Source organism: Heptranchias perlo, chromosome 4 (assembly GCF_035084215.1).
Source record: "Heptranchias perlo isolate sHepPer1 chromosome 4, sHepPer1.hap1, whole genome shotgun sequence".
In the NCBI taxonomy this organism is placed as follows: Eukaryota; Metazoa; Chordata; class Chondrichthyes; order Hexanchiformes; family Hexanchidae; genus Heptranchias; species Heptranchias perlo.
This window is the reverse complement of record NC_090328.1, coordinates 5,461,368-5,473,895: the sequence shown is the minus strand read 5'-3', so window position 1 is coordinate 5,473,895 and position 12,528 is coordinate 5,461,368. Positions and strand designations below refer to the sequence as shown.

The 12,528-nt window shown below is 44.3% G+C and overlaps 2 protein-coding genes across 6 annotated transcripts in view; both read left to right on the top strand.

Annotated features, from left to right (window-relative positions):
- LOC137320706 (polymeric immunoglobulin receptor-like) overlaps positions 1–12,528 on the top strand; it is a 788,493-nt gene that overhangs the window by 251,968 nt on the left and 523,997 nt on the right. The window lies entirely within an intron of this gene.
- Positions 1–12,528, top strand: part of si:ch73-337l15.2 (glutathione hydrolase 6) — a 53,235-nt gene that overhangs the window by 33,029 nt on the left and 7,678 nt on the right. For 3 of the 4 annotated variants that reach the window (XM_067982397.1, XM_067982399.1, XM_067982400.1), the window contains 2 exons: positions 1,417–1,721; positions 11,792–11,905. In XM_067982397.1, coding sequence (XP_067838498.1) covers positions 1,417–1,721; positions 11,792–11,905 — 419 coding nt within the window. The remainder of the gene's footprint in view (positions 1–1,416; positions 1,722–11,791; positions 11,906–12,528) is intronic. The other variant, XM_067982398.1, reaches the window with a different exon arrangement.

Here is a 12,528-nt window from a genome sequence, read left to right as displayed (position 1 = left end):
AGTGCAGCGGAATGGTTTCAAGGCTGTAATCTAATTTTCTTTGCATAACAGCTATAAGCAACTCAAACTTAGCTCTCCTGATTTATGACTTTATCTAAAAATCTTGATTAGATTGCTGCCTTGTACATAACAGACAGTTCTTCGATACATAAACCACCCGAACACCTCGATTCGATTCCAGCCTGTAACTCACTCCCAGTTATCCATTATTCTATATATAAACCACCCAAACCCCTTGATTAGATTCCAGCCTGTAACTCACTCCCAGTTATCCATTATTCTATATATAAACCACCCAAACCCCTCGATTAGATTCCAGCCTGTAACTCGCTCCCAGTTATCCATTATTCTATATATAAACCACCCGAACACCTCGATTCGATTCCAGCCTGTAACTCGCTCCCAGTTATCCATTATTCTATATATAAACCATGGGAACCCCTCGATTAGACTCCAGCCTGTAACTCACTCCCAATTATCCATTATTCTATATATAAACCTTCTGAACATACAAGTAATCTGACAACACAGAGGCATTAGAGATGTCAAGACAGGTGATGGAGAGGTGGTGGTGGGCCGCCTTCTTGAACTGCTGGTAACAGTTTGATGCAACCGAGTGGCTTGCTTGGCCATTTCAGAGGGCAGTGAAGAGTCAACCACACTAGCGTGAGACTGGAGTCACATAGAGACCCAGACCGGGTAAGGACAGCAGGTTTCCCTCTCCTAAGGACATTAGTGAACCAGTTGGGTTTTTAAAACAATCCGACAGCTTCGTGGTCACTTTTATTGATATCAGCTTCAAAAGTAATTAATTGGCTAAAGTGCTATGGGATGCCCTGGGGTCATGAAAGATGCTATAGAAATGCAAGTTTGTTCTCCCCCCTATTTCATTGCACTGCCTGTTGCAATTCAAAGATAATGTGTTGTCAGATGCACTAAGGGCAATGCCCAGAAAGACTCTGTCTTTCCGCCAGCCAGCCTTAGTGCCTTAGTGCTTACAGCAAACTTACTTTGGGGTTGTTGCCATCTGTGTGAGACATGTGCACCAGGAGCCAGTTTGATGGCGCATTGGGAATATGGAGACCAGTTTTTGGTGAACTAGCATCCAGTGCAGTGTAAAAGTGGAACCCTTTGCTGAGTGAGTTGGAATAAACAGAGCTGAGGTTGACGCTGGGAGGTTGTTATACCAACACTCCTGAAACTCAACAGCAAGGTTAAAGCATCTAATGGGTGCAAATTGCAACTCGCAATTAGAGCAAAGAGAAACGTTCGATCAGTGCAAGGTTCTGTCTTGTTTCACGTTATTTGTTTTTTTTCTAAAAAAAAAAGCTAACTTTTTAGAAAGTTGGGTCGACTGTTCTCCCTGCCTCCCAAAAACATGGTCAAAATACAGCAGTGTCATTCTCTTTATTTTAGGGCGTCAGCGCGCTCCTTGCTTTCCCGTCAGAAGCGAGAGACTTGCCTTCGTATTACCGCTTCCATGGTGCTGCTATGTGTTGGCCTTTATTTTGGGTTCCACGTTTTGAGGTACGACAGCCTGGAGGCTCCCGAGAAAGGCAACGGTGCCAAAGGGGGAAAGGCCCACCACGGCCCAGAGGAAGGGCACCATCGCCACGATGATGACGAAGGAGACGGGCACCATCACCCTGGCAACAAAGTGGTCCCCGCTCACCGGCACGAACATGGAGTTTACCATCACGCAGCTGTGATTACTGATTCAGGTCAGTGGGGAGATTCCACTTCCTTCACTTTTCTTAAAAAAAAAAGTTTGCATTCCTTTTCTTTTTCATTCACGCTGATGGCGCTGGGTCCCATGATGCAGGATCACGCAGACGAGCAACAGCCCCAAAGTGAACGTGTCAGACGCATTAAGGCCAGTGCCCAGAGAGACACTGTCTTTCCTTCAGACGAAATGAGTGAACACAGCAAGCTTACTTTGCGGTTGTAAACTCCTGTTGCGTTCCTGCTATGCCCTTTCAGGCACCCCCACCCCCCACCCATAGATCATCTACGGGGTTAATAGATGATTGGCAGGGAGTTACAAAGTCAGTAATTCGATCAAGTGCTTTTGATTAAGTCATTAAGCATCAGTGGAGGTTCGAGTAATTAATCCGCAGGACCGTGAAATTGAATTACTTACAGCCTTGAACGCTCTGTCAGTCCGTTCACTTCAAAGTTTTTCTTTTTGTATTAGTTTTACAGAGTGAGCACACTGACTTAACTTGACTTGAGAGGTTGTAACAAAGATCAGAATTGGCTGTAAAATTATTGGCGAATAATTTTTATTTTTATTTATATGAACAGGGTTAAAAGGGTTAAATTACGAGGACAGGTTGCATAGACTAGGCTTGTATTCCCTTGAGTAGAGAAGATTAAGGAATCATCTAATTGAGGCGTTTAAGGTGATTAAAGAAGTTGATAGTTCCTCTGATGGGGGAAGTCTAGAACAAGGGGGCATAACCTTAAAATTAGAGCTAAGCCATTCAGGGGTGATGTCAGGAAGCACTTCTTCACACACAGGGGAGTGGAAATCGGGAACTCTGTCCCCCAAAAAGCTGTTGAGCCTGGAGGTCAATTGAAAATTTCAAAACTGAGATTGATAGATTTTTGTTAGGCAAGGGTATTAAGGGTTACGGAATCAAGGCTGGTAGATGGAGTTAACATAAGAACATAAGAAATAGGAGCAGGAGTAGGCCATACAGCCCCTCGAGCCTGCTCCGCCATTCAATAAGATCATGGCTGATCTTCAACCTCAACTCCACTTACCTGCCCAATCCCCTTAGAGTCCAAAAATCTATCGATCTCAGTCTTGAATATACTCAATGACTGAGCAGCCACAACCCTCTGGGGTAGAGAATTCCAAATATTCACGACTCTCTGAGTAAAGAAATTCCTCCTCATCTCATTCCTAAATGTCTGACCCCCTTATCCTGAGACTATATTCCCTAGTTCTAGACTCTCCAGCCAGGGGAAACATCCTCTCAGCATCTACCCTGTCAAGCCCTCTTAGAATCTTTTATGTTTCAGTCTTCTAAACTCCAGAGAGTATAGGCCCATTCTACTCTCTCGTCATAAGACAACCATCTCATCCCAGGAATCAATCTAGTGAATCTTCATTGCACTGCCTTTAAGGCAAGTATATCCTGCCTTAGGTGAGGAGACCAAAACTGTACACAGTACTCCAGGTGTGGTCTCACCAAAGCCCTGTACAATTGCAACAAGACTTCCCTACTCTTGTACTCCAACCCCCTTGCAATAAAGGCCAACATACTATTTGCCTTCCTAAATGCTTGCTGTATCTACATGTTAACTTTCTGTGTTTCGTGGACATGGACACCCAAATCCCTCTGAACACCAATGTTTAATAGTTTCTCACCATTTAAAGAATATTCTGTTTTTCTTTTTTTCCTACCAAAGTGAATAACCTCACATTTCCCCACATTATACTCCATCTGCCACCTTCTTGCCCACTCACTTAACCTGTCTATATCCCTTTGCAGACTCTTTGCATCCTCCTCACAGCTTACTCTCACACCTAGCTTTGTATCGTCAGTAAACTTGGATACATTACACTCAGTCATCTAAGTCATTAATTTAGATTGTAAATAGCTGAGGCCCAAGCACTGATCCCTATGGCACACCACTAGTTACAGCCTGCCAACCTGAAAATGACCCATTTATTTCTACTCTCTGTTTTATGACCGTTATCCAATCCTCTATCCATGCTAATATATTACCCCCAATCCCATGAGCCCTAATCTAGTGTAACAGCCTTTTTTATGTGGCACCTTATCGAATGCCTTTTGAAAATCCAAATATACTACATCCACTGGTTCCCCCTTATCTACCCTGCTAGTTATACCTTCGAAAAACTCTAATAGATTTGTCAAACACGATTTCCCTTTCGTAAATATACAGATCAGCCACGATCTAATTGAATGGCGGGACAGGCTTGAGGGGCTGAATGGCCTGTTCATGGTCCTATGTTCCGAACTTATTTTAATTATGGCCTTTATAATCAACAGATGCAGTGTAGATAGAAAATGGGTGTTAATTCTTTTTGCTCCCATTGTGCCCCCAAACTACTTCAGTGGCATATCTGGTGTCTGCACTGACTCTGCCTGTAAAGTACATGCAAGTGAGTGTCAGAGAGAGGGCTCTGCTGTCCGCTCAGATTTCCTCCATCATCGGCACGTCCAAACCAACGGCCAACTGACTCCCCACAAAAGCCTGGTGCTACTGCTCACTTGAGCTGCTGTTTAAATGCTGAGTGTCTTAGTGTCAGCCTTGGTTCAGTGGGTAGCACTCTTGCCTCCGAGTCAGAAGGTTGTGGGTTCAAGTCCATGTAATCCAGGCTGTCACTGCCAGGGCAGTACTGAGAGAGCACTGCACTGTCGGAGGTGCCGTCCTTCAGATGAGACGTTAAACCGAGGCCCCTGTCTGCCCCCTCAGGTGGAAGTAAAAAAAAATCTCTCAGTACTATATTGAAGCAGAGCAGGAGAATTCTCTCCTGAGCCCTGGCCAATATTTATCCCTCAACCAACATTACTAAAACAGATTATCTGGTCAATTATCTCGTTGCTGTTTGTGGGACCTTGCTGTGCGCAAATTGGCTGCCGCGTTTCCTACATTACAACAGTGATGAAAGTACTTCATTGGCTGTAAAGCACTTTGGGACATCCTGAGGTCATGAAAGGCAGAAAATAAATGCCAGTCTTTTTCTTTGTTAAAAACCTGGCACTACTGCTCCCCCGAGCCACTGTTTGAGTGCTGCGTGTTTAAGGGACAAACTGGTTATTGTCAAGAAAAGCCTTTATTTTTTAACGTTTTGAATGAAAATAAATTGGTTTTGCTGCTTCATTACTCACTGCTAAGCTATGCTAGTCTTGTACACTTAATGACGGAGGCTGTGTTTAATACTGTGCCACCCTCCAGTTTTTTGATGTGGCTGATTTGGAAGCAGATGAGGCGAAACGACCACAGCCCTCATGACAGCTGGTAAAGAAATATGCCTGGCACTCTCCTGTCACCACAAATACCCGTTTCCCTACCACAGAGGGAGAATCCCATCCCCTCTCCCTGATCGTACAACTGCTTTGTCCCACCTTGAATAAAGAGTGAAGCCTCAAAGTCAAACCAGCAAACCTCCGCCTATTCCCAGGGGGTGATTTTTTTTTTCATACCCACATTTATTTCCCCCTGTTTCTCCACCTGCTACTTGGTACCACACTGCTGCCCTCTTACCATCGCCCTCCAAAGCAGACAGTAAGGAGTGCCCTGACTCATGCTTGGGCTATTGTTGCCACCCCAGCCTGGTACAAGTAGCATAACTACAAAACGTAATCAAAAAGGCTGACAAAATGTTGTCCTTTATCTCAAGGGGGTTGGAATACAAAGAATTTTACAGCACAGAAACAGGCCATTCAGCCCAACAGGTCTATGTCTCCACACAAGCCTCCACCCTCCTTACTTCATCTCACCCTATCAACAAAGGGGAGGAAGTGATGCTTCAGTTGTACAGAGCCTAGCTCAGACCTCATCTGAAATACTGTTTTCAGTTTTGGGCACTGCACCTCAATAAGCCTTGGAGGGGGGAGCGGTACAGCGCAGATTCACCAGAATGATACCAAGGCTTAAAGGTTGCATAAACTTGAGTTGTATTCCCTTGAGTTTGGAACACTGAGGGATGATCTAATTGAGGTGATAAAACGATTTGATAGGGTAGATACAGAGAAACTACTTCCTCTGATGGGGGGGATTCCAGAACAAGGGGCATAATAAAATTAGAGATAGGCCGTTCAGGAGTGAAATCAGAAAGTACTTCTTCACACAAAGGGTAGTGGAAATCTGGAACATGGAGCAAAAGCAGGTAAATGGAGTTGAGGTAGAGGTCAGCCATGATCTAATTGAATGGCGGAGCAGGCCCGAGGGGCTGAATGGCCTCCCCCTGTTCTTGTATGCACAGAAAGTTATTATGTTCCTATAAGTACTTTCACAGGTAAAGGCACATTAAAAGAAACGAGAGGAGAAGAGACATGCAAAATTTTAGTTTCTGGCAGAGAAAGATGGATTTCAGCGCTCCTTTAAAATTTAAAACCATGACTGATCAATGAATCTGTGGCTGAATTCCATGACGTAGAAAGTTAGAAGGATCAGTGCAACGCGTTTCCCATACAAGAGGGAAATAAAAATGCTGGGACAAAGAGGAACTCAAAATATGGGTAGCGCTGGACATTTTCAATCCTGCCACAAAAAATTAAATAGCTCTTTCCACAAACCCCCTGACATTATTCTCAATAAAGGTCACATTGACAAGTAGAATACTGTGTCCACTTTTGGTCCCCTCACATGGTGGGTGATATAGAGTCCCTGGAAATGATTCATAGGGGAGCCACTACATTGATATTTAGCTTAAAAGGTCTTTAGTTACCTTGATAGAACATAGGAACAGGAGTAGGCCATTCAGCCCCGCGAGCCTGTTCCACCATTCAATGAGATCATGGCTAATCTGTATCCCAACTCCATCCACCCGTATCCCTTAATACTCTTGGCTTAGAGAACTGGTTGTTTTTCCTCTAGAAAAGCGTAGACTTGAAGTCTTTAAAATGATGAAAGGACTGGAAATCGTGGAGGCTCTGACCACAATTTTCCAATCTTCCTTAGATATAGGGACAGTGCCAGGGGATTGCAAATGTCACACCCCTTGTTCAAAAAAGGGGAGAGGGATAAACCCGGCAATTACAGTCAGCCTAACGTCGGTGGTGGGGAAACTTTTAGAGACAATAATCCGGGACACAATTAATTGGCACTTGGAAAAGTATAGGTTAATAAATGAAAGTCAGCATGGATTTGTTAAATGAAAATCGTGTTTGACTAAATTGATTGAGTTCTTTGATGTAACAGAGAGGGTTGATGAGGGTAGTGCGGTTGATGTGTATATGGACTTTCAAAAGGCATTTGATAAAGTCCCACATAATAGACTTGTTAGCAAAATTGAATCCCATGGGATTAACGGGACAGTGGCAGCGTGAATACAAAATTGGTTAAGGGACAGAAAGACGAGAGTAATGGTGAACGGTTGTTTCTCAGACTGGAGGGAAGTATACAGTGGTGTTCCCCAGGGGTCGGTATTAGGACCATTGCTCTTTTTGATATATATTAATGACCTGGACTTGGGTATAGAGGATATAATTTCAAAGTTTGCAGATGACACGAAACTCGGAAATAAAGTAAATAATGTGGAGAATAGTAACAGACTTCAGGAGGACATAGACAGATTGGTGAAATGGGCAGACACATGGCAGAAGTTTAACAGAGAAGTGTGGAGTGATACATTTTGGTAGGAAGAATGAGGAGAGGCAATATAAACTAAATGGTACAATTTTAAAGGGAGTGCAGGAACAGAGAGACCTGGGGGTGGATGTACACAAATCTTTGAACGTGGCAGGACAGGTTGAGAAGGCTGTTAAAAAAGCATATGGGATTCTGGGCTTTAATAAGAGGCATAGAGTACAAAAGCAAGGAAGTTATGATAAACTTTTATAAAACACTAGTTAGGCCTCAGCTGGAGTATTGTGTTTAAATCTGGGCACCCCATTTTAGGAAGGATGTCAAGGCCTTCGAGAGGGTGCAGAAGAGATTTACTAGAATGGCACCAGGGATGAGGGACTTCAGTTATGTGGAGAGACTGGAGAAGCTGGGGTTGTTCTCAGAGCTGAGACGGTTAAGGGGAGATTTGATAGAGGTGTTCAAAATCATGAACGGTTTTGATAGGGTAAATAAGGAGAAACTGTTTCCAGTGGCAGAAGAGTCAGTAACCAGAGGAACAGATTTAAGGTGATCAGCAAAAGAGCCAGAGGTGACATGAGGAAACATTTCTTTTACATAATGAGTTGTTAGGATCTGGAATGCGCTGCCTGAAAGGGTGCTGGAAACAGATTCAATTGTAACTTTCAAAAGCGAATTGGATAAATACTTGAAGGGAAAAGAATTAACTGGGCTGTCGGTAAAGAGCAGGATAAAGGGAATGATTGGAAGCTCTTTCAAAGAGCTGGCACAGGCATGATGGGCCGAATGGCCACCTCCAGTGCTGTACCTACTACGATACTATGACTAGACTCTGCCCATGTGGATAGATTTAAGTTAGATAGGTTTAGGGAGGACCGGGGACACGTGTAAATTATATGAGCATAGAACTAGGTTAGATTTCGGGAGGTTGTTCTCATTGCAGAGGGTCACCGACCTTTGGAACGAGTTGCCAGCTCATGCTGTGGATGCGGATTCACTGCAGATGTTCAAAAGGGGAGCAGGGCGAGTTCCTGGCTGTGGCCGACCTCTCTGAGTACAAGAGGTAGGTGAGGTATTGGGCGATGTGTCTCACGGTCGCTGTGGTCCACAGGCACTTGTTTTGTTTGCCTTCGGAGGGAGGAGAGGAATTTCCCAGATTTTTTTCCTCCTGAATTAATCCTAGGGTTATTTTTGCCTCTCCCAGGAGATTGTTTGGGGGAGTGGCGGATGGTGGTGGTTGCTCAGTTGCACCATGATGTTATGGGACAGGCTAAATGGAGCAGATGGTCTGTTCCTGTCTCTCATTTCCGTATATGAACAGGTGAACCTCACCAGACACTCTTACGCCGTCTATAAGATCCCAAAAGAAAGAAAGACTTGCCTTTTATACAGCGCCTTTCATTTCCTCAAGATGTCCCAAAGTGCTTCGCAGTCAATGAAGTACTTTTGAATCAAAAGCCAAATACTGCAGATGCTGGAAATCTGAAATAAAAACAGGAAATGCTGGAAATACTCAGCAAGTCAGGCAACGTCTGTGGAGAAAGAAACCGAGTTAACGTTTCAGGTCGAAGACCTTTCGTCAGAACTGGAAGAAGTTAAAGATTGAACAGTTTTTAAGCAAGTACAGAGTCAGGGAAAGAGAGGGGAGGAAAGAACAAAAGGTGACGATACCGGATTCTTTACTCTTAGTCTGGTTCAGCAAAAACTGAAAGCGAATACACTTGAAAGTTTTAACACAATTTATTAGCTGCAGCTGACCCTATCTATAGAATTGATTTCAACTCTTGACAGAGTCTGGTCAATCTCATAGAACAGGCAATTTACACAGTCAAAGTTCACACAATTATACATTTTCAGAGTGGGGAGGGACATGAGTAGCAAGGGGTTAAAACCAATCATAAGCTGAGTCTGGGCAAGCCATACTAACTGACATAATGACCGACCACTCACAGGTGATACCTGTTCATACGTAGGTCACAGGAAAGGGAGTCTCACTTATCTCAGGCCTGGGATGTTTTTCGACCTTGTCCGAAATAAGGATCCATTCATTAGGTAGCTGCAAAACAACACTCCCTGCACCTGCTTACCCCAGAATTCAGCTTATCATATCGCTTTGCTTGATTCATAATAAAGCATACATTTTCATACAGGAAATTAATAACATAAACGAATGATCAAGGATAAACTAATTTGAAAAGCTCATTGTTCTAATTCTAGCTAGCAAAATGGGCCACTTATATTAACCCTTGGTTTACCATACTGCCATTTTGTTATGGAGGCATCTTATTGAGCTACTGAAAGCTTACTACATATGCATTTCATTAGAGGGGCACCTCGTAGGTATTCTCAAAGGGAAGGTCTCTGATAGGGTGGATTAAATGACAAAAGGGATGATGGTGCAAGGCAAGGAGGGTGTAATGGGACAGCAACAACAACTTGCATTTATATAGCGCATTTAATGTAGTAAAATGTCCCAAGTTAAGAAACAAAAGATGGGTCCAGAGGAGGTGTAAATGGCAAAGGCAGGACCATTACCAGCAGCTGCAGTCCCATAAAAATAAATAAATGGGAGCAGTGGTTATGGTCTGAAGTTATTGAAATCAATGTTGACTACTTTTGAAGTGTAGTCACTGTTGTAATGTAGGGAAACGCATCAGCCAATTTGCACACAGCAAGATCCCAGAGTTCCGGGGAATGGGGGGGGTGGTGGGGGTGGGGGCAACTGCGTAGTGGCGGGAAGAGCAGTCGAAGGGATCACTCGGGTAGGAAAGAGCACGGCCATGGAGGGACTTGAAGACTAGGATGAGGAGCAGAAAATCAACCCGCCAGAGTAGAGGGACCCGTTGGAGTCTGTCGAGGACAGGGCTATGTTGGTGGGGACTTTATCATGAGTGCTGAATACCAGGCTGGGGATTGTGGGGATGGGGGCGGGGAGTGTTAATTGTATCCATGTGATTTATTTCAACTAGTGTTAATTGTATTCAGGTGGTGCGTGTCAATTGGGGACTCTCTTGTCCAGAGAGCTTATCTGGGGTGTGGGTTATGTTGATCTTTGTGAATAAAGGCTTGGAAGCAACTGAAGATCAGGCTCTAGTATTCTATCCTTCACCACCTGGCTATCCAATTTGTAACAAGGAGTACGTTCGAGAAGTCGCACCTCGAGGTGAAGAGGTGGGTTAAGAGTTTCAGTGGCGGTGAGGATTAGACTGGAAGAACACTGGGCACAGTGACAATTACCAACCAGGGCGACCTACATTATAACAGTGACTACACTTCAAAAAGTACCTCATTGGCTGTGAAGCACGTTGGGACGCCCTGAGGTCGTGAAAGACGCTACATAAATGCAAGTTTGTTTTTTTAACCAGGTATGAACTCTAGGGAGAAAACTCGGCAGAGAGTCCTGAAAAAGTAAGTGGCAGAAAATCCTTTTATAATTTTTAAAATAAAAATTTTGTCAAGGGATTTCAGGGATTGTCTTATCTGAGAAACCCAGGTGAAGGGTCAAATTCCATAACCCAGACTACCACCAAAGCTGGAAAAAAAATTGGGAGAGGATACCAAATAAATCAGGAAGAAGTGCTTTAGTTGACGCCAAGCTCGGGTTATAAAAAGCTGGTTATTCATAAGAGGAAAGGAAAAACGAGGCTGTGGCGATGTCCCAAGATGATGACAAATGAATCACCAGATAGCTAACGAGTTTTGTGCTGTGTGCAAGAGTCGTCTTGAGGCCCACCAGCATTCTCGATTATCGCTAAATGTCATGCTGCTACCCATTAGGCGGTCTATTAAATGCTGCACAGTGATCAATCCAGTGTGGGAAATCCAAGAAAAATGCTTTACATGCAGTGCAAAGTGCAAGGGATGTTAAGGGTCAGTGATATATCTGATCCTACGAAATCATTGGCGGTCTTGAGAGGCCCACAAGCTGGTATTTGGATCCAAGCTCATCATCTGTGTACCACTGTCCTAAACCTTGAGCCAAAAACCTTCAGATTGCGACACTGTGCGAACCTCTTCATTGGATTCCAGCCTGTAACTCGCACCTAGGTATCCGTTATTCCTGTATGATCTAGGGTTGCCAACTCTGGTTGGACATATTCCTGGAGGTTTTATCACATCTCCAACTGCCCCGCCCAGTTAAACAACCATTTTTTAAAACCATCTCCAATATTTTTATAACTAATAAACAAAAAGGAAAAGCGCACACAATTTTTGTTAATGACCTATGATTTTTCTCCCAGGAGTTGCTCGCAGCAGTGTCCTGGAGATTAATCTTTAATACCGAGAGACTCCAGGCTAATCCAGGAGGGTTGGCAACCCTAATATGATCCATTGATTTGTAGTTGTGTAGTTATGACTTGTAATCACTCCCTGCCAACCTCTGCTGTCTATTATCTCACCCATGTAATGCATTCCAACTTGCCGATAATGGCTACATTTGGACTGCTCAGGAAAATACATGCTAGTAATCTAATGCAATATATTTATTTCCTGTGCCATTAAGAGATCTGCTCCAGCTTTGCGAAGGAAATCCTGAGTGAAGGTGGGACTGCGGTAGATGCTGGAGTTGTAGCGATGCTCTGTTTGGGAGTGGTGCATCCGCACAGCACTGGAATAGGTACGTGATGCTAAAGAAGGAACCAATAGTGGGCATTATGGAGCTTATAATTCGAGCTTGGGTATGTGGGTGGTGCGGGCGGGTGGGTGGATACCAGATACTCTTCCAGTTCTGATGAAAGGTCTTCGAACTGAAACGTTAATTCTGTTTCTTTCTCCACAGATGCTGCCTCACTTGCTGAGCGTTTTCTGTTTTTATTTCAGATTTCCAGCATCTGCAGTATTTTGCTTTTGACCAGATGCTCATATTGTCTGTAGTTTGAATTCAGAGACTGATCAAGAAGCCCAATGGCTCAAGAAATCTATCCAGTGAGCAGCGGCTCTGTACCGACCAGGAAGATCCCAGGTCGTGCTCAGTTAGCTGATCTCAGCCAAGGCGGCAATAAACCTCTGAGTTAGCGAGGCAAAATTGGCAGGAGTTCACGTTCCTGACTACTGTCCAGAGCTCCCTGTTGGGGGTGGGGGCGTGCGTGCGCGCGCTCAGATGCTGATGTTGGGTGAACGTGGATCGGGCTCCGGTGTGACGGCCTCACGTGGTCGGGTACCCCGCCGACACCCCCGTCAAAGCTCACGGACGAATATTGGCCAATTCGAAGGGGCGGTCATATGACTGAGGCCTGTGGA